We start from the raw sequence: 22,695 nt of genomic DNA, 5'->3' as shown, positions 1-22,695 counted from the left end.
GGGTTTTTAATAAATTTGAGAAGGGGCCACTCTTGGACATGTGGTCACCAACTCTTTAAAAGAAAAAAAAAACTGCACGTCGCACCTGCAATGTCCAACAGAAATGGGACCTGGGTGGTATGGGATGCCTCCAATGAATAAGTCAGATTCTTAGTTCGTGGTGGACACGAACCCTAATGTCTATGTGTGTAAGTGTCTTCCCTCCCCCTTGGGAGAGGGGGGGGGGGGGGGGGCTCTATATATACCTGATGGTGTGGTCCGTCTGTTAGTAGTAGCGTATTAGTGTATTGGACGTGGCCCTGGCAGAGGGTGATCTTCTGTCTTGTTGGTTAAGTACACGGATTGTCGGATTGTACTGCTAACCTCCCGCTTTATGCTAGGTGATAGGTCTGCCATGTCTAATCATGGGGGTGACCGAGAGCCTCGAGATCCCTCCTTGGACCAAGCCCTATGCTTTGGTTCTTTGGGGGGGGGGGGGGATCCCCTCACACAGTACCCTGTGAATTTCCACCTCACACGTGTGGTGAGAATTCAAAGAGTTTCCATTGCCTTCATCTGGTCGGTTTCTCCTTGTGCACACCTAACACCCCACGATGGTTGGTTGCCCCCATAATGGTTTGAAGGAATCTCAAGATTTCGCCACCCCTTCATTCCTGTTGGTTCTAGGCAGGTGGTGGTTCATCCGTGCACTCACCCGCGGGCTGGTCTGTGTCTTTCACGAGCATGGCGCACATTTTAGTGCCCTTGTGGCTTTGCGTCCATTGGGTTCCCATGATACTAGACAGCAGGAATCTTGGGATTCACCATGCCCCTTCGGTTTCTGACGGTTGGTCTTTTCAGTGCCTAGGGTATGCCAACCAATGCCCGTCCTCTCCCATTTAAACCCCATTCTCGTCTCACCTTTTTTTTCCTCACCTTTTTCCTCGCCTCATTGCTTCTCTTCATTCTTGCTTCTTCCCTTTCCTCCCTCTGCCTGTCATAGATGGCCTCAAAGTAGCTTCTCAATCTCCAGCGCACGACCCCTGTACTTCGCCGGGCGGGGTTGGGTATTGTCGGTTTCAGCTGCCGATCTTCATGCGTTGAGGAGAACCTATGACATACCAAAATTGAAGATTATGGAAATTCGTAGATGCGTGGATTCGAACGGGATGGCGTCTAGGGTTGCTCTTTACCACCTGATGTTCACAAACAGGATGTGCCTCCCCTTCTACCACCCTATCTGGGACGTCCTCAAATTCTTGGGGCTAGCTTTGGCACAACTTCATCCGAATGCATGGCAGCTCTTGGTTGCTAGCTGCGTGATCTTTCGTAGGGTACTTAGCTCAGGATCGGAGTACCCTAACTTGATGGCTTGAGAGTTTCTATCCGTGCATAGGGTGCTGCAACCTGTGTAGTTTCCAAGCACACTCCTCCGAGAAGTGCATCGCCAGCTTGGAGAAACACCACTCCCACATCAAGGAGTGGCCTTGGCGTTTCTTTTTTGTGTCCGGGTCGGGATGTTAGTACCCTGAGGGGGAGGAATTCCACCAAGAGTTCCCTGTTCAGGCCATTTGGTCGTACGTCCCCAGCAGCAAGAGCCTGTCCATCACTTTGACCTGGCGGGAGGAGGCTAGGCTGGCAACCGTACAGGCTTTGGTGGTGGCCCACCCCCTCAACATTGAGACCAACGTGGTGTTAACTAATGCCAACATCATGAGGTTCCTGACCACACCCAATCATTCATATGTATTGGGATAGGACTTTCTGGGGGATTCCCTGTTATCTCGGGGTTGGAAGCACCACTCCAACCCTCCTATGGCCGGTGGCAAAGAGAAGAGGCCAAGGTCACTCGCAAGGTAGCAAGTGGAGCTCCTAGGAGTGAGGCCAGGGCCTCCCATTCCCATACTGTCCCGAGGAGTAAAGGGAGAGCTCCCACACCGAGGCCCCTAAACGTTCTCCGAGGGTATCAAGTGGGGAGTTGGCGTTCGGTGCCTCTTCTAGTAGCAGCGTGAGGGGTTCTATTCCTCCCCCACCCCACAAGGTTCCTGCACAAGAGTCGCCACGTCCCCATGTTGCAGTGACAATGGCCCCACTGACTTCGAGGTCTGCAGTTGTTAAGGAAGAGGGCGACGATGGTCTTCGGATGGCCTTCTTCAAAGCCTTCCTCAATCCCGCACCCCACGGGCCCCCCATGGAGGTGGAGTCATTTCCAGCCTTCGAGGAATCGCCTCCCTTGGTGTGATAAAAACCTCAGCCCGAGATCTCTGACATTCTGATTCCTTTTGTCGGTCTTGGGCCTTTCGGCCAAGAGGGGACCGACTTGGGCCCTTCTCTTGTCGTGGACTTGAGCAATGACTACATCTCCATCCCTCTGCCTTCACTTAGTCAATCTTCAAAGTTAGAGATTGGTTCCTACTTGGTCTCGGAGGAGGCAGAGCCATAGTAGCCCATACCAGAAGATTTTGCTGCTTTGAGAGCAGTCTCCCCCGCCGAAACCAAGGGGACTTGTCCAAACCAAGGTCCTTGTGATAGCCAAGGAACCCCTATGCAGAATTTGGGGGCAGGCGTCCTTACGGAGCTAGTGGTGGAATAGGTGGATGCTGGCATTGGGAGTGAGCGGTCGGAGGTTGCTGGCGCTGGTGGTTCGGACCCTTCCCAGGCACCCGTCTAGGGCTCTTATGGACCTTCCTGGCAACTATGGGGTGCCAGGCCATCCTCTTATGCTAGAATTGACGATCCTGGAATGACTAGTCCTAGCTTCGAGAGAGCTTGAGTCGAGGCGATTGAGCTAGAGGCCCAAAAGTTGAGGCCACTCTTTGTGCAGGTATTCTTTGTTCGCATTCCGAACTCACCTTCCACGGTCATACTCGTATGTGCTCAAGTTCCACCATGCGCTCGAGCTAGCGCCTTACTTCCCCGTTCAGCTATTTTTTTTTTTTTTGGCGGTTAGTCTTGCTACCCAGCTCGGTAGCCTTCTTGTCCACCAGCTCCAGCTCAATCTTTCGGGGAGCCGTCAAGACCCGGAGGGTGTCTTTGGAATTGCTAAAGCCGTTGGCACGGTCCATGAACTCCCTAAGAGTTGGGGGGTGTTTCTTGCTAATTTGGCCATGAATGGGTTTTGCAACCAGATTCCCCTCAATAGGGCTGACAAGGTAATCTTCTCATCTTGGTCGTTCGTAGTCATGCACTCCTAGTTAAATTGGGAGAGGTAGATAGGAGGCCGACCTTTTGCTTTTTCTGCTCACCATAAACTGTGTTAGAAACAAGCGCGCCAACTCACCAAAGCTATCGATGGATCCTTGTGGTATGGATCTGAACCACGCCCTCACCGCTCCCTTCGGTGTTAGCGGGAAGGCTGAGTAAGCAATCTATCCTGGAAACTTGTGAAGGGTCATATGGGCCTTGACTATCTCTAAGTGTTTTAGGGGGTCCTTTGACCTATCATATATTTCCATCTGAGGGAGGTTGAATTTAGGCCGAAAAGGGGCAACCATGACCTCCATGCTGTATGGCAAGTCGGTGCTAGTGAGTAGCTGATTGATGGGGATGACATGCTCATCTGTTTGGCCATCTTTGCATATTTTTCCCCAAGCTCCCACAGCTCGTGGTGCACCCGACGTCTTTCTTCCTCTGCTGCGTTGATTTCTGGAGTGAGTCCCGATGCCTCATTCTGTTGCCAAAGACCTCTTACTTCTGTTGTCAGCTTCTTTATCATGTATCCCATTTCGGTGAGTCTCGCTTCCATGGATTTGGACTGGTCTTCTTCTCTATGTGTGATCTGGGAATGTGTCATTGCCAGCATACTAAGGACACGCTTTTATAGGAAAGATCTCACAGACAGCGCCACTAATGATGTCGTGTTTTGTATCTTGGGCAACTACACACCGTGATCGAGCTGCACCTATAACGTCCAACAGTAATGGGGCCTGGTTGGTATATGATACCTCTGATGCCTAAGTTAGATTCTTAGTTTGTGGTGGAGATGAAGCCAAATGTTTGTGGGTAAGTGCCCTCCCTCCCCCTAGGAGGGTATATATACCAGGTGGTGTGGTCCCAGGTGCCTGTCAGTAGTAGAGTATTGGTGTACTAGATGTGGCCCTGGCGGCGGGGGATCTTCTGCCTTGGTTGTTACGGTCATGTTATTTTGTACTCAGATTGTACTGCTAACCTCTCGCTTTCTACCAGGTGACAAGTGGGCCATTCTTGAACATGGCTATTCAGACTAGCCTACACCCATTCTTGTCGTGGCGTGTTAACTTCACCAGACATTAAATGCAGCTTGCCCCTATCCTGACGTGCACTTCCTTGTCCTTCCTACCACCGGTCATCTGGAAGGGTAATGGCCATTTTTGACATTACGTGCAAGGTTTGTCGGCCATTGAATTCACCAGGCCCTCTTGCTTAAAGCTTCCACACTTTGTGTTCATAGCTTTGCCATTTTCCATTGGGCCTCCCAGACCGAACCCACCTCTCGAGCTTGACCCATTACATCCTTTACCCTAGTTCTCCCATCGCTAGGCTATCTCGAGGCCCATCTCTACCCTGGGTGTGACTGATAGCCTCGAGATCTCTCTGTGGGCTAGGCCCTCGTGCTTTGGCTTGCTGGGCAGGGGGAACTCCCTCAAAACTATGTTTGGATGTTGAAGTAACTTTAGATGATCTCTGAATAGTAGTGAAAAAGTAATGATGGTAATAAAAAAAAGTAGTGAATAGTTTGTGAATAATAATGAATAGTAGTGAAGTAGTCTAAGGTGATCTCAGGTCACCTCACTAACCAAAGACACCCGACATTAAGATTGGGAGTTACAGTGAATTAACTATTTGTTTTTTAGTGCTTTTTAGGCTGTTTCAGAATTTTATTCTATATTAAAAAATGAGAAATTATATTTTCAGTTTGGGAGCATGAAATCCCTGCTTACTCCCTTTGGAAAAAATGGGTAAACCTGAGATCCACATGAATTGTTTTTAATGGTGGTCCTTACTTTTTCTCAAATAGAGTATGCAGAGGTTATATACTCCAAGACAATATGTAGTTTTACCCATAAAAAGCCCTCCTATTTATCTCTGGATAGAAAACACATGCCTCTCATTTGTTTTGAGAAAAATAAAAAATAAACGCCCTTAGCATTGTATTGCATGTTTGAGATTGTGATAGGAAATATAACTTATTGTTTTAGGACTTATTATTTATAGTTTAAGTAATAACTTCAACTATTAAAAAGTTATTTACTGTTTTGTAACCGTATATTTAAAATACTTTTATAAACATACATTTGTTTGGAAACAAATTCTAAAAGTGTTTTTTGAAATAGAAATGACAGAATAGCACGTTTGAGGTTTCTCGTACTTTTTAACTTATTTGAGATTAAAAACTAATTTAACATGTAACACCCAAACAACTTAATTTTTTTATTACATAACTTTTGAAACTATTTAAACATTTTTTTTAAGACTATTAACACAACCCCAACCATTAGGTCGCGTTTGGATAGAAAGACTATCTCAGATCATCTGAAATAGTTTCCTACGGATGGATATACTCTCCATCCAAACACACAACTTATTTCATCTGAAGTAACCTTACTTTTTTCATCATAACTCAGCATTGTTCATTGAAATTAATTTTATTTGTAAAACATATAAATAAAGTTATTATTCCATCAATACAACGACAAATCAATTATTGATGGGATCTATTACTTTTCCAACTTCCCATAAAATGTTAGAAAAATGATTTGTACAAGTTCCAAATAGATAAGTCCCGCTTAAACCTTTGCAAGAAAGTGAAATCCACATTGAAAAAGTGTAAAAAAAATTATTTTTTATTAGTGGCACCCCCTTTTTTACAAAAGAAAACTTACATGAGACTTGTCTATTTGAGACTTGTACCTAGCATTGCTAAAAAAATTAAACATATGTTAACTTACTATATACATCTAAACACATCTCAATGAGATTCAAAAAATCTACTCAAATATTTTAATTCATTATTATTTACAAATAAATTTAAATTATTTAGAATATTTTTAGTATCCAAAGGAAACCTTTTCACTAACTGCCTTAATATTTTCTTTTATTGCTTGTTAACTTTTTTATTATTATTTTTTTAATTTTCAACAAAGTCTACATGTGTGAATCTTCTCCTGTATTCTTTATCCACGGAATCCAACAGTCATAATTCAAAAAAATTCTTACCTAAAAGGCTGCACGAGAAGTGCATTGATATGCACCTATGCTGTTTTTTTGAAATAAAAAAAAAAAAAAGAAAACTCCATATTTTTAGTATATGGAAAAAGGGCCTTGTTAGATCCATCGAGAGTGGCTCTTCAGGATTTCTGTAACTAAGTACAATGTATTTTTTTATTTTTTATTTTTAAATATTTTTTTAAATCTCTTAAACATTTCTTTTTTACAAAAATTGCAAACTCATTTAAAGACCCTTCTTCAATAAATAAAATAAAATGGGAATTGTCATTTTTCTCGATTATATTCCTTGGTAGGAATATCATTTTTTTTTTTTTTTTTTTTTATGGAAACATACTCATTTCATTAATGAACCAAAGTTACAAATGTGACTTATCAATACAACAAAAATCCAATATATAGAAATTCCAGTCTATAAGCCAAACTATGCATCAGCTCTGAGGCTTCCCCACATACAAATTCCTTTGTGGCGGACATTGTCTTAACTTCTAAACAAACTCTCTCATAACAGAGAAATCGCTCTGTAAAACAGAACTTAAAGGGCCCTCTCTATCCTCTCAGGGAAGATGAGTACGAGACACTGCTATGGACATCAAATCTAATAGCATATTCCTATTTTATTACAAACTAAACTAACAAACAACTACAAATAAACACATTAACAACTACAAGACCACAAGCACTGGTGAGACCCCGGACGTCACACCTATCGCAAGCATTGTCATCTCGAGCTGATGGAACGAGCACCCAGCTCACGCATGGACCACAACAACCCGGCCGTACGACCACCGGCCGTAGCATCGCCCACCACTCTCGAAAGACTCTTGCCCCGGATTACGTCCGATCCAAAGGCCCAAACCTCACTCAGGCCAACAAAAAACAACAACAAAACATAAAAACAAAACAACTACAAAACACTGAACGGAAACACGAAAGAAACAGAAAAAATAAAAATGGATGAACAGTGCACAATGGGTAGGCAGTGGCTCGTGCAGAAAATTGTTCACTTTGGGAGGAAAGCCGGCGGTCAGACTTGGAAGTCCCGGAGTCAGAGGTTCCACAGAAACCGAGCGTGGTGTCGGGAGAGGGCTCCTCAGTGGCGTGTGAAGGCCACGCGCCAACGAGGAATATCATTTCTCATGAAAAAGACTTGCTGGAAAAAGCTGAAGCCTTGTACTTGTGTCCATTCTTTTACGTGCAAGGGAGAAGTTTTATGGAAGGAAAAAAAATGTACAGATACTTGGGAAAATTTTCTAGATAAGAAAGATGTATTTTTTTTAGTGTACCTTTGGTTCAACCATGTAATATAATGCTTGTAATGTACTGATTTTAATGGATTGATGAATGATTGAATAGGGGAAGTGTTTAAAGGAAGGATGTATTGATAACAGGTATATTCGAGGTATACCCAACCTCCATAGTTATGAGAAAGCTTCCGATAATATTAAGTAATAACATAATGTAAACCTCACCCCCTCTCGCCCACTATATTCCCTTACAGACAAGTAACAAACTCCCCCACTTAGATGCGTACACCTAGAATTCTAAAACTGAATATAAAGGATAAAATGGTAAACTAATCTCATAAAAATAACAGAATGGCCTTCTAGAACAAAAGCTAATATCCCACGTTTTCTGCCTTCAGAAACTACTCCAAAACACTCTATTTTGCTATGGGCCCTTGGTCCTTTATTTCAAACTTCAATTTCTTCCTTTAGCATGGCCCAACTACTTGGTTCCTTTAGCATGGCCCAACTACTTGGGCTTCATTACAAACCTTCCCACTTAAAGCCCACAAGGTGTGGGTTAGATTCTTGAAGTGCCTTCAGACTTTCCCACGTATTGTTCTCGACAAAAGCCCCAATCCATTTGTCTAACACCTCTGTGCGAGCTCGATGACCATGGCGGACGATGCAGCGATCTAGCACCACTTATGGTTTGGGCTGCACTTCTCCGACATCGTTGATAGGCGGAAGTGATGGAAGGGGCTGTACCTACGATCCCAATTTTTGTTTGAGACAAGACATGTGGAAGATGGGGTGGATCCTCGACTTCGGCGGCAGCTCCAATTGGTAAGCCACGGTTCCCACACGCTGCACCACCTTGAAGGGTCCATAAAACCTAGGCGATAACTTGAGATTGTGTCGTGCAGCCACTATCCTCTGACGGTAAGGTTGTAACCTAAGGTACACCCACTGCCCTACATCGAATTCCCTCTCTGTTCTGCTTTGGTCAGTGTATTTCTTGATCCTTTGTTGAGCTAATGTTAGATTTTCTTTTAAGATCTGCTTGGTTTGTTCTTTGGATTGAATTATCTTGTCCACTGTCTTGTTAGAAGCTGTACCAAGCACATATGTAGTTAACTTTGGGGGTTGATACCCATACAACACCTCAAAAGGCGACATCTTGGCAGAGGTGTGGTAGGAGGTTTTGTACCACCACTCTACTAGAGGAAGCCATTGAACCCATTGTTTTGGTTTAGCCCCCACGTAGCATCTGAGATACTTTTCCATAGCTTCTTCAAAGCCTCGGTTTGACCATCACTCTGGGGATGGTAAGCTAAGATGTAGTTCAAAGAGGTTCCTTGTAGTGAAAATAGGGTTTTCCAAAATGAGCTTAGGAATGTAGGATCACGATCTAAGACAATGGCTTTTGGAAAACCATTGAGCTTGAATACCTCCCTTAGGAAAATCTGAGCTACATCATTGGCAGTGTAAGGGTGTAACAGACTCATGAAATGGTCATATTTTGTGAGTCTGTCAATGACTACCAAAGTGACATTGGCTCCTTTTGCTAATGGAAGGCCCTCCACAAAGTCCATAGAAATTTCTTCCCATGCTTGCTCAAGTATGGGTAGAGGCTGTAAAAAACTTGCTGGGTAAGGGTCTCATGTTTGTTAGCTTGGCAAACATCACAGCACCTTACCAAGTTCTTGATGTCCTTTTTCATGCCAAACCAAAAAAAAAATCTCTTTTAGCTCTTTGGTTGGTTTTAAGAAACCCTGAGTGGCCTACTTGTGGACTGCTATGAATGAACTATAAGACTTTCTCCTTGAATGCAGAATTAGAGACTATCACAAACCTCCCCTTCTTAAGAAGCAGCCCCTGTTGCAGGGTTTACCTTCTAGGAACCTCTTGGTGGTTTTTGAACTTACTCACTAATTCTAGTAATTCAGGAGCAGAAGAATAACTTTACCTTAGTTCTTCTATCCAGTCAGCCGTTGGGAATGAAATGACTGCTAGCAGTCCTTCTTCTTCCTCAAGTTTTTCGTGCTTTCTAGAAAGGGCATCTGCCACTTTATTTTCTCTACCCTTCTTGAACTCAATTTTGAAATCATACCCCATTAGCTTTATTATCCATTTTTCTTGAGTTGTAGTACCCACCTTCTGCTCTAACAAGTACTTAAGAGCCTGCTGGTCAGTTTTAACAGTGAATGATTGGCCCAATAAGTAAGGCCTCCATCTTTGTATAGAAGTCACTAGGGTTAAGAATTCCCTCTCATAGGTGTATAAGGCCAAAGCCTTACCTTTTAGGGCCTTATTGAATTATGAAATGGGTTGCCTAGCTTGCATGAGCAGTAACCCTATGCCACACCCACTAGCATCACATTCTATGATGAATGGTTTTGTAAAATCTAAAAGTCTTAAAACAGGGGTTTAGAAACAACCACTTTCAACTGCTGAAAAGCATATTGGGTTGCAGCATTCCAAGTGAAAGCATTTTTTTTTTCAAAAGGGCAGTCAAGGGGGCAGCTATAAGGCTATAGTTTCTGATGAACTTTCGATAGTAACTCATCAGCCCTACAAAGCCCCTCAAGGCCTTTATATTGATAGGAATGGGCCACTCTACCATGGAGGCCACCTTGTTTGGATCAGCCTTAACACCCTCACTAGACACAATGTGTCCCAAATACTCCACTTCATTAACCCCAAAACTCCACTTGGACAGTTTAGCATAGAGCTGGTTGTGAATTAGGCCTTTTAACACTTGCTTCAAATGGCCCACATGATCCTCCATGTTTCGGCTATATACCAGGATATCATAAAAAAAACAAGAACAAACCTTCTTAGAAAGGGCTTAAAAAGTTCATTCATAAGGCCTTGAAAGGTGGATGGTGCATTGGTGAGCCCAAAAGACATCACCAAAAATTCATAATGGCCTTTGTGAGTACATAAGGCAATTTTGTGAATATCCTCAGGGACCACCCTGATTTGATGGTATCTGGACCTCAAATCCATTTTAGAAAATACTACTGAGCCAACGAGCTCATCCAACAGCTCATCAATGACGGGAATAGGGAACTTATCCTTCACCATCTCTTGATTTAAGGCCCTATAGTCTACACAAAGGCGCCAGCTACCATCCACCTTTTAGACTAGTAAATAAGGGGAGGAAAAAGGGCTTGAACTAGGTGTAATCATCCCTGAACTGAGTAATTTAGTGATTATTCGTTCTATTTCAGTTTTCTGGTAGTATGGGTATCTGTATGGTCTTGTGGAAATAGGTTGGGTTCCCTCTTTGAGGTGGAAATCCCACTAGTTCCTCAAAAACCTTTCCAAATTGTTGTAATAACAGGTTAAGGTTGCTGTTTAGTGTAGTGTTTGGGTTGTGGTTGGTGTTTAGGTGTGAGTTCATTACACAGAGTTGGATAAAGACCCCTTTTTGCCTATTCATACTATATAACAACACCCTCCTGCCTTCCTCAAATGAAGGCCTCCCTATCTAAAGGCCTTTTGACTCCACCAATATGCCTTGCCATTGGAATTGCATGAGTAACTGGAAAAATTCCAAGTGATAGTTCCCAAATTTTCCAACCACCTTATCCCCAACATTGCATCACACCCACCCAAGACCAACAAATAAAATGGAACTAGAAACTGATTACCTTGTAATTTGAGGGCTATCTCTGAGCATGCTCTTGCACTTGTCACCATGTCACCATTGGCCACTTGTACCTTTAGCCTTTGAGTATGGTCCACATGTAACTGTGCCTTTTTTGCTATGGAAGGATCCAGGAAATTGTGTCTGCTCCCTGAGTCCACCAAGACCAACACCATTTCCCCACCAATGGAGCCACGAATTCGCATGGTATTGGGGTTAGGAGTGACTGTGATTGCATTGAGTGAGCTTTTTTGCCACTGGTTCACTATCCTCCACCTCTTGAGAATCAAAATAAAGTTCTTCTCCCTTTTCATCCAGCTCCTCCTCACAACCTTGGAGCACATACACTTTAGGAGATTTTCACATGTAATTAGGGTTCCATTTTTCTTCACAATGGTAACACAGTCTCCTCTTTCTCTTCTCATCCATCTGAGATGAAGAGATTTGCCTTCAGGCCTTATATAACTTCTGTCTAGGCCCTTGAAATTGGGTAAAATGAGACCCAACCCAGAAGCCGAGCTGAATGAGGGTTGCTGTTTATCCAACCAACCTTTCACAGATTGTTTAGAACTGGTCAGGTACTCCTCTTGGATCTTAGCGATGCCAAATGCTACGTTAAGAGTCAAGGGATTGAACATCCACACGGGAAGGCGAATTTCATCCTTTAACCTACTAAGAAAGCAACTTAGCTTGTGTGCTTCAAGAAGTCCCCTCAATCTATTAGAGAGAGACTCAAATTGGGCTTTATAATGGACTACTATGGACACTTGTTTGAGTCGTGTGAGGGCTTCCATGGAGTCATCGTATGCCATAGGTCCAAATCGATGTAACAAAGCTCTAGAAAATGTATCCCAGTTATTAAACTAACTCGTTTCAGCTGCATCTTGATACCATATTAGGGCATCCCCCTTCATGTAATATGATGCCATTAACAGTTTCTGTGTAGGTGGTGTTTGGTGATAGTCAACATAATGGGAGGCTTTGAAAATCTAGCCTACTGGATTAGTGCCATTGCAGTAGGGAAAATCCAACTTCACACCTCGATGGCCTTCACGCTTGAACTCCTGGAAATCCCTATCATGTTGCCCATTGGGGTCACGGTGGACCACCTGTGCTGTTTGGTTGATCACCAAAGTTCTCACCATTTCCGTGAGTTGAGCAATGTCAGCATGCATAGAATGCATTCTCTCCTGTTGTAGCATACGTTGTTCCTGAGCCTCCTGCCTCTGCAAGACTTCTTGATGTTTGGATCGAGTATTGCCAGCCATTTGTGTAAGTAGAGAGGATCGGTGCTGCTGATACCAATTGTAATGTACTGCTTGTAATGTACTGATTTAATGGATTGTTATAGTATATGAAGAATGATTGAACGGGGGAAGTGTTTAAAGGAAGGACGTATTGATAATAGGTATATTCGAGGTATACCCAACCTCCATAGTTATGAGAAAGCTTCAGAAAATATTCGGTAACATAATGAAAACCTCACCCCCTATCGCCCACTATATTCCCTTACAGAGAAGTAACAAACTCCCCCACTTAGATGCTTACACCTAGAATTCTAAAACTCAATACAAAGGATAAAATTGTAAACTAATCTCATAAAAATAACAAAATGGCCTTTAAGAACAAAAGCTAAAATCCCATGTTTTCTGCCATTAGAGACTGCTCCAAAACGCTCTATTTCGCATATGGGCCCCTGCCCTTTATTTCAAACTTCAATTTCTTCCTTCAATATGGCCCAACTACTTGGGCTTCATTACAAACCACTTGTGTATGGTCTATTTGAGCTATATGATAATAAGTTGGATTGTTGTATTCCGGAGGAGATAAGTCAAGATGATGTTTGTTATACAGGTTCATTTGAAACTTTGTCTACCGTAAAGGGTTTGAATTTTCTTAAAGAAAGTAAGATTTTTGTGTCTCAGTCAAAACTAGTTTCATTTTAATTTTAATTTTATTATTGTTTATTTCACCAATAACCTGTCATCTCCTCCGTTATTTAACAGAACTTTGGAGCAAAGGTAGGGGCAAAACTGGGAATTTTTTGGGATGCCAATCGATGTAAATACAAGAGCACGTAGATTCATGTGGTCTCCCTTTGCGTGCATTACCAAGGATTTCTTCATAAGGCTTATGTAAAAAGTCATTAATGAACTCATTCAAAGTTGATCAAATTAATAAAAAGCCTAACAATGTTCCACAAATCCATCACAATACACAAGTGGGGATAAAAATTAAGAGAACAAAAATAAATTTATTTGTTGAATGTTATAAAGCCTATATAATATAAATTGGGAAAAGCCATATTAGCCACTAGATAATTTTTTCCTTCAAAGAGCTGGAGCAGCATACAACAGATTTGAGAAGCCTTAGGGTCCTGCAAAGATACAAGATGAAGCTCAATCATGAGCGATAGACGCTTTTGCCCCTGTTTCTAAAAATCTGCTCTGCTAGGGTTCCTTGTGATTGCAGGGTATCGTTTGGACGCTGCTACTTCGGTGAGGCTGCATGGCAGCCGTTGATGGCCATGCTATTGGTTGTCAGTCCTTCTCCGAACTGGTTGCTGTGATTGCACAACCCCTGCCTGACATCAATGTCGCCTCTCGTGCACCTAAAGTCATGGATGGAGAAATTTTCTTCCTGTTTTCGAAAGAGGAAATCACTTGTTCGGCTGAGCCATTCTGTTTCTCCATTGTGCTCAAGTTCCTTCGGCAGAGAGCCTCCCTGGGTGCTATTCGTGCCTTAATTCATAGCCGTTGGGGTCTGTCCTCTACCCTGGTGGTTTCTTCATTGAAACACCCCCGCAACATGTTCGTAAGGTTGACTACGGAGGCTGACTTTGTGAAAGCCTTGTCCCATGAGTCATGCAAAGTGAATGGAGTGGCTTATCATGCATTTCATTGGTCTCTAGACTTCAATGAAGAGCACGAACCATCTAACGTCCCCGTGTGGATATTGCTTCCTGGATTACTTCCTAACTTCTACCAAGAATCATTCCTACGAATTTTCACGGCACCTATTGGTTGATTTATACGCAGGGACAATTCCACTCGTTGTGCGACTCGGACGGATGGAGCTAGAATCTGTTTGGAGATGGATGCTACCAAGGAACCTATTCCTTACTTCTAGATAGGCACTCTTGGACTGCTAACTAGTCAGAAACAGGAAATTCTACAAGAAACTCTGCATGCGTATTGTCAAAAGTGTAGAGTGTAGGAGAACAACACAAAGACCTATCGCGTGGGGAAACTCATGCATGGTGAGAAAAATCGCGGCCGCAAGAAAGGTAAATCAGATTCTGGTGAAACCAATAATGGTAACATGCAGGGTGGTGAGATGTCACAACCTATAGTCCCTGAGAATGAGGCTACTGAATCGCATGGTGTCACTACTGAACAACAGGCTACCAAGGCTTCAATATCCTCTGCCCAGGAGATTAATATTACGGAGGCAGCAGTAACAGATGAGAATGCAGGGGTTGCTCGCGCCCAGTGAGGATGTAGGTAACCTTTTAAAACCAATTTTTTCTTTCAGTTTTGCTGAGCCCAACCCTCTGATTTTGGAGGAACCACTTAACATTGATCTAGAACCTGACCCCTATTTGGAAGATGTAACTCCGAATGAGAATTAGGAACCTATGCTAGATGATATAGTTTCAGAGCTCGATCCTGATATTCCTCCGCAAGTTCTTCCTTAGGACAAGGACTATCACTCAGACTCTGAAGGCAAAAATAATCAGAAAAAATATCAGAAGAAAAAGTTTGAGAACGTGAGAAGTTCTCTTCGGGTCCTTACCCGTTCCTCTACCTTGCCCCTACGAGTGACTCCATCATTGTTTGGAATGTCCGGGGCATTGGCACTTCTCGGCGTCGTTTAAAAAATTTAGTTTGTAAGTTCAAGCCTAAGCTTGTAGCTGTTTTGGAACCGTTCCAAGCTCTAGACAAAGCTCTTCGGTTGATGCATTCTTTACATTTTGATTCGTTTATATCTAATGTAGCTGATGGTGGTAAAATCTAGATTTTTTTGGGACAATGTTCTTGATGTGCAAGTGGTGCGGACAAGCTTGCAGTTTATTTCTCTTTGTGTGAACACAGGGTCTTATCATTTTTTGTGTACCATTATCTATGCTAAGTGCAGCATGTATGAGAGGAAAAGCTTGTGGGAGGAGCTCAGTTCTTAGTCTATGGGTTCAGAACCTTGCCTCTTTGCTGGAGACTATAATATTATTCGTAATAATTCGGAGAGAAGGGGTGGTTGTCCATGACCCAATGTCGTGATGGAGGATTTTAATGCTTGGATCCACCAGGGTGGTTTGGTTGAAATGAAATCGTAGGGCAAAAATACTCCTGGTGCAATGGGCAATTGGGTCTTGCTCGGTCTTGGGCGAAGTTAGATCGGGTATTCATGGATGTTTCTTTGCTCTCTTCTTTTCCGAATGCAATCTGTTCCTATCTTCTGCACACTACGTTTGATCACTCTCCTATGGTTATTGAGTTCAAGATGGATCCTTTCTCTTATGGCCCCTCGCCTTTTCGTTTTCAACAAATGTGGGTGGACCATCCACAGTTTTTAATGTGTGTTTGCCAGGTGTGGTCTGCATCTACTGTGGGTCATGGACTTACTAAATTGGCATTCAAGTTGAAGAATACTAAGGTTGAAAATTGGCATTCTATTTTCGACCGTACCACTATGCATATTCATTCTCTTGAGAGTCACATTGAAGAGCTTGAAAATAAGCTATATCAAAGCTGGGATGAAGCAATGGAAAGGGACCTTCTTGTCTCATCTTCGGAACTTGATATTTGGCTTCGCCGTGAAGATACAAGATTGGCTCAGATGGCTAAGTTAAAATGGCACATGGAAGGTGATCGGAACATGATTTGTTTCCATGCTTGCCTTGCCAATAAAAGGCGTAAAAGAGTGGTGGAAATGAGGTGTTCGAATGGGGTGGTTTTCAATTCACCGGAGAGTCTTCATCAAGGGGCAGTGGATTTCTTTTCTAATTTTCTACAAGGCATGCTGACTAGATCGTTACCTGACTTGTCGACTCTTATTTCACATGTCATTTCAGACTCTAATAGTTCTATTTTATGCTCAGTCCCTACTATGAATGAATTTTTCTTAGCTCTTTCTTCTATCTTGTCTAATAGTGCTCCGGGACTTGATGGTTTTGGTTTGGGTTTTTTCAAAAGTTGTTGGGAGGTGGTGAAAGAGGATGTCTTGGAAGCCATATATGAATTTTTTGTTTCTAAACAGTTTCCAAGATTTTTTACAGCTTCTTTTCGTGTCTTAATCCCAAAGGTTGATATACCTTCTAGATTTGATAAGTTCAGGCCTATCAGTCTTTGCTCGGTGTTTTATAAAATCTGCTCCAAGATCATTGTTAATCGTTTGACAGGTCTCCTCCCATGAATGATATCGTGGGAACAGGGCGCTTTCATCTCGGGAAGAAGTATCTTTGAGAATATTAGTATTACGCAGGAAATGGTTCATTCCATTAATAAGAAGGTCCATGGTGGTAATATCATGATTAAGCTGAATATGACTAAGGCTTATAATTGAGTGGACTGGTCTTTTCTTCTGGAGGTTCTTCGTTGTTTTGGCTTCTCTCCTCATTTTTGTGATCTTATCAGAATTTGTATTTCGACTCATTGGTATTCTATTATGATGAATGGTACTATAAAAGGCTTTTTTCAAGGGGGTCGTGGTTTGCGCCAGGGTGACCCCCTCTCCCCCTATCTATTTATTATTCTTCAAGAAGTCCTCTCTCGACTCATCAAGCAAAGTGTGGAGGCTAGGAAATTTGGTCATTTCTCATCTTATGTATGCTGACGATGTGGTGTTTTTTTTTTCTAATGGTAGCTCTAAAGCCATTAGGGAGATTTTAGCTGGGCTTCACAAATATGAAAGTTAGTCAGGACGATGCATTAATCATTCTAAATCTGCCATTTACTGCTCCCAAAAAATCCCCTCAGCTCGTAAGAGTTTATTATTAAGAAAGACTGGATTTTCAGAAGGATCTTTTCCTTTCAAATATCTTGGCGTGCCTATTATTTTGGATTGACTCAAACAAATGCATTTGGAAGATATGGTGTTTAAATTTCAAAAGGAAATATCGGGTTGGAAAATGAAAATTCTTTCGGCAAGTAGCAAACTTATTTTATTGCGGCACGTTCTTTCTAGTATGGCCCTCCATCTTTTTACAGTTCTACAGGTCCCGCAATCCACTATCAAAACCCTTCATTGTATGATGAGCACTTTTTTCTGGGGGGAGGTAAATGGTAAGGGTAAGAAAAAATGGGTGGCCTGGAATTCTATCTGCCATCTCGTGGAGGAAGGTGGCTTGGCCCTAAGGAATCTTGATGATATGCAACAAGCCCTTCACATTCGTTTTGCTTGGAATCTTATTCAAGGTAACTCTTTATGGGCCAATTTTTTTAAGGGTAAGTATGTGGGTGCTAAGCCTTGGACTTTGATTGATCCAACTAGGGGTACTAGGTTTTGGAAAATGATTGCTAAAACTCTTCCTTTGGTTTTGGATAACACTAAGTGGCGCCTAAAAGAAGGAAATGTTTTCTTCTGGTATGATAAATGGCTGGATAGGGATCCTTTAGCTAATGATATGCATATTGTGGGTAATCCGCTCCTTAAAGTTAAGGACTACAAATTATCTAATAGTTGGGACATGGATTTTATTCTCCAATTAGTGGGCCCGGATAATCTGGACGGTATTTTAGAGGATATTTGTAAGTCTAAACCAGGTTTGGACGTGTTGATATGGACTAATAATGATAACGGCCTGTTTTCTACCAAGTCGGCTTGGGATTTTGTTCGTATTAGGGGTGGCACTCTTGAAGGGCATTCATGGATGTGGCATAAAAGTCTTCCTCTTAAAATGTCCATCAATATGTGGAAAGCTTGGTATATGGCCCTGAGCGTGGATCATCATCTTCGCCGTATTGGCATTCCTATTACTTCTTGTTGTGAATGTTGTGGTAACGGTCACTATGAAGACCAGAATCATGTTTGGTTTGCAGGTGAAATTGCTAGCACTGTTTGGCATCATTTTGGGGCTAGTCTTGGTATTGGCCGCAACTGGAAAGACACGGTGCAGACTTGGTTTCGCCGTACGAAATTATCTTCTCAAATTAGCATTATTGTGGGTTTTCTTCCGATGGTTATTAATTGGAGACTCTGGCGGAGGCGTTGCTTGTCGCGTATGGAGGGACGCTTTGAAACTACCCCCGACATCATTCACTCTGTTCGTCGGTGGATTAGTCTTATTTGTTGTGATATGCATGCTAGTTCTCATATTTCTGGTTTTGATTTGCAGGTACTTGAGAGTTTGCATGTCCAACCTAGTTTCCCTCCCGTGCGGCATTGCAAAGCTATTACTTGGCAATAGCCTCCGGCAGGTTGGGTTAAACTGAACACAGATGGTAGTAGTTTGGGTAATCCGGGGGCCTCTGGCGTAGGTGGGATTATTAGAAATGATCATGGTAAGTTAATTCATGCTTTTTCTATGTTCATTGGTACAGGTTCTAATAATCAGGCAGAGCTTTTAGCTCTCCTTCATGGGCTCCAGGTTTGTAAATCTCTATCCTTCAATTATATAAAAATTGAACTTGATTCTATGACTGTTATTTCTTGGTGGAGGAGTAAAAGATGTGGGGTATGGTATCTGGCAGATTGTTGGGAAGAAGTTCTTGATATTATGAGTTCCATGACTTGTTCCATTCAACATGTTTTTCGAGAGGGAAATAAAGTTGCAGATTGGTTAGCCAAGCATGGGGTTTCTGGTAGTGATTCAGTTTTTTATCACTTGACGGAGACTCCCCGAGCGTTGCGTGGCCTTATTTGCATGGACTACTTCAGGATGCCTTCACTTCGTATTATTTAGTTTCGTTTGTCTTTTGCTTGAGGTTTTGTTGTTCTTGTTTTTATTTCTTCTTGTTTGTTTTCTTTTGGCATGCTGGGTTTATGTTGTACCCCCGATGATTGATTTGTAACCACGGTTTTCCTCCACCACAAGTGAGGGTTATTAATAAAATTAGGGAGAGACTACTATTGGATAGGTGACCTTAACTCTTCTAAAGAAAAAATAATAATAATAATAATAAAAAAAGATGAAGCTCAACCCTTGAAGTGTCCCTTTGGGGTGGAATAAAAAAGGTTCCTCAACTTCATGGTTTCAAAGAGGGTGATCGAGCCTAACTCGGAAAAGATCTAAGCCATCATCAACATGAAATTCCCAAAGAACCTACACAATATTCAGAAGCTAACAACAAGAACAACTGCACTCAATAGATTCATATCCAAGTTGACGGACATATGCCTGCCTTTCTTTTGAGTGCTGCAGAAAGTCCACGACTTGAATGACGCATGTGAAAAGGCATTCATCCAGCTAAAATAATACCTATCAAATCATCCCCCCACCTTCTAAGCCAAACGATACAAGGAGAAGTCTTGTACGTATGCCTATCGGTTACATTGGAAGTTATATCAACCACCCTTGTGCGAGAAGAGAACAACATACAAAAGTCGGTCTACTACATCAATTGAGCCTTGAGAGGAGCCGAAATTAGGTACCCGCTAATTGAGTTGATGGAATTTGTCCTAATAGTAGCCACACGTTGGCTGAGGCTTTACTTCCAGGCCCACTCAATAAAGGTCCTAACAGAAGCACCCATAAAGAAAGTACTGCAAGGGCCAAAAGCATCCGACCGCCTGTTGAACTGGTCAATCGAACTCAGTGAGTTCGATATCGATTGCCTCCCTCGGATAGCCATCAAAGGACAGGCCCTGACCAACTTTGTGATAGAACTCATCCACACCCATGAAGACATACCAGCCCAACCTGCCAAGAATCCCTGACAAATCTATGTCGATGGCTCCTCATGTCAATTAGGTGGGGGTGAGGTGGTAGGGGTACATGCGATAAGACTTGAGTTCAAGACGACCAATAATGAAGTAGAATACAAAGTCTTACTAGCAGGACTTGCCATAGTAAAGTCATTGAGAGCAGTAAAAGTAAAACTAAGGGTGGATTTCCAAGTAGTAGTCAATCAATTCAAAGGAGAATACCTGGTGAAGGGCGACTATTAGAAGAGCGCATTCGTTTCCAGTATTTCAACATTGATAAATTCTCTGAGAGGACAATTGGAAAGTAGACAGGTTAGCATGAGCAGCATCGAGGATCAACGATTAGCGCTACCATGGTCCGTGATTGTTAAATACCAAGACATTGGATACTCCAGTCGTTGGACTCGAGGTCTTGAAAGTATAGTCAGGAGTACTTGAATGGACCCACGAAATAAACAAGTCCCAAACCACTAGAGAGCTACCACCCAAAAAAGAAGAGGTGAGGAAGGTGAGGAATAAGGTGGCCCGATTTACCATCTTGAATGGGACCTTATATAAACAAGGTTTTTCCTCTCCCATGCTAAGGCACATTTTGCCAAAAGAAGCCTAATACATGATGGCGGAGATCTATGAAGGGGTGTGTGGAAATCACTTAGGCGGGGAGCCCTCGCAGGAAAAGTCACGAGGGCAGGATTCAATTGGCCCCATGTCCTAAAAATTGCAAGGAAATTTGTCAAGAAATGCGTAAAGTGCTAGGTATACAACTCACCAATTCCACATTTCTCTCGAGGAACTGACATTGATTACGACCTCGTAGCCCTTAGCGCAATGGGGGTGGACATCTTTGGTCCCATGCCTTTAGGGAAATGAGGTGTGAAATGCATCGTAGTCGCCATAGACTACTTCACAAAGTGGGCAAAAGCATAACCCCTAGCAATGGTAACCACCACCAACATCACCAAGTTCATGTGGAAGACTATTATATGCAGGTTTGGTATACCACAAACCATCATTGCAGATAATGGATGATAGTTCAACTTCGACTACTACTGCAATTGGTGTGCCGAGCTTAGAACAAGGGCCAGATATTCCTCCTTGGACACTCCCAAGCCAACAGAGAAGTCGAAGCAACCAATAAAACTCTTGTAGGGATTCTAAAGAAGATGCTGGCAGACAACAAGGGGCATGGATATAAGAACTCTTGAGGCCCTTATAAGCGTATCAAACTACCACAAAAACCTTGGCAAAGAGACATAGATCAAGTGCCAAGCCATAGAGTCTTGCACATCGGTGAGAAACTGAATGAAGAGACATTATGTGAGAATCCGGACTTGGTGGAAGAGATGAGAGAGGAGGCGAAGATTAACGGAGGTCAACAAGAGGAAAATATAACTTTATTTCAACAGGAGAGTGAGACCCAGGTCGTTAGGGGACTTGGTCCTAAAGGAAGCCGAAGTAACTACCAAAAAGGAAGGAACACCTCTCCCAATTATCCCATCCCTCATCGCCAACTAGCATGGTCAAGCCCATTTCTTGCCTCACTTTAAAGCCGAGTATCCCTACACTTGCACGACGACCAAAGGAGGGAACACCTCTCCCAAGTGTCCGATCTCTCCTTACCAACTCGTGTGGTCGAGCCCATCTCTAGCATAATTTTAAAGCCAAGTGCTCCTACACTCACACAGAGATAAAAGTATGGAACACCTCTCATAAGTGTCTCATCCCTTCATGCTAAATAGTGCGATTGAGCCCATCTCCCACCTAACTTTAAAGTTGAGTGTTCCTACACTTGCATGACAAACACGAGAGGGGAAACCTCTCCTAAGGGTGCATCTCCTGGCCAACTAGCACACAAAAGTCAAGTGTCTCTAAACCCACATGGCAGCCAAAGGAAGGAACGCCTCCCTAAAGTCCTTGCTGAATTGCTCAGCCGACAAAAATGTCAAAGAAAATTTCTTAACTAATTTAATTACCACTGACCAAAGGCTTTCTTGGCGACTAAAGGGGAGAGCTTATATCATCCACTGAACAAACCAAATGGGCCTAAGCCTTAAAGGCCTAAACCATTTGGGGTACTCGCACTCAACAAAATTTGAGTAAATAAACAAAGCAAGGCTCACACACACATAGAAATCAGGAAAAGTAATGCTAAGTAGAACCAGTAAAGCAAAAAAATCACATCCATATCATCATTTTTCAACATCAATATCAGCATTGTTTGAAAATCATCAATACAATCACAAAGGGATGGATAAGAGTTTCACCACCAGAAACGATGGAGGGAATAGAACAAAGGGTGTGGACACGGCCATCAACACCACCCCAGGAAATGTCTCTAACTCAGCAAGAATTCTTCCCAGAAGTTATCTCATAAGTCCCAGCACAATCGTCCAGAGGTGCAGGTACCTCCTCTGCATCTTTAAAGAGCATGCAAGGACCAGGTTCATGGAAACCATTTGGAATAGGTTAGAGGAAGGTTGAATAAAAGGTCATCTCAATTTTCTCCTCGTCCCAATTGAAAACCTTGATTAGTCCCCGACCGCTTGGTATGATATAGTGTAAAGCCAAAGACGGCGATAGCGGAACGAAGAGTAGGCAAAGGACATTCGAAACCCAATGCCATCGCCATCGCCATTGCCAAGTCGACTTCTGCTTGTTTTAAAATGTCATCAAGGCTGTCTAGGTTGGGCGATTCACGCCGAGTCGATTTGCCAGCCCTCGATGATGGCTGAGCTTGCTGAAAATGGCTAGAGCCACCAAATGGGATAG

General features: G+C 42.7%; 1 protein-coding gene across 1 annotated transcript; it reads left to right on the top strand.

The window, feature by feature from the left end:
• The first annotated feature begins 15,468 nt into the window (after window positions 1–15,468).
• LOC121242244 lies at window positions 15,469–16,476 on the top strand. Its single transcript, XM_041140135.1, has one exon. It carries the CDS (start codon window positions 15,469–15,471, stop codon window positions 16,474–16,476), a length of 1,008 nt encoding a protein of 335 aa, XP_040996069.1.
• The last annotated feature ends 6,219 nt before the right edge of the window (window positions 16,477–22,695 follow it).

The sequence above is a fragment of the Juglans microcarpa x Juglans regia genome, chromosome 8D, assembly GCF_004785595.1.
Source record: "Juglans microcarpa x Juglans regia isolate MS1-56 chromosome 8D, Jm3101_v1.0, whole genome shotgun sequence".
Lineage (NCBI taxonomy): Eukaryota > Viridiplantae > Streptophyta > Magnoliopsida > Fagales > Juglandaceae > Juglans > Juglans microcarpa x Juglans regia.
The sequence above is the reverse complement of the archived record's forward strand: the minus strand, read 5'-3'. Positions and strand labels throughout refer to the sequence as shown.

Excerpts from the sequence above, each read along its gene's own strand:
- LOC121242244 (XM_041140135.1), top strand. The coding sequence starts at position 15,469 with ATGGATGTTTCTTTGCTCTCTTCTTTTCCGAATGCAATCTGTTCCTAT.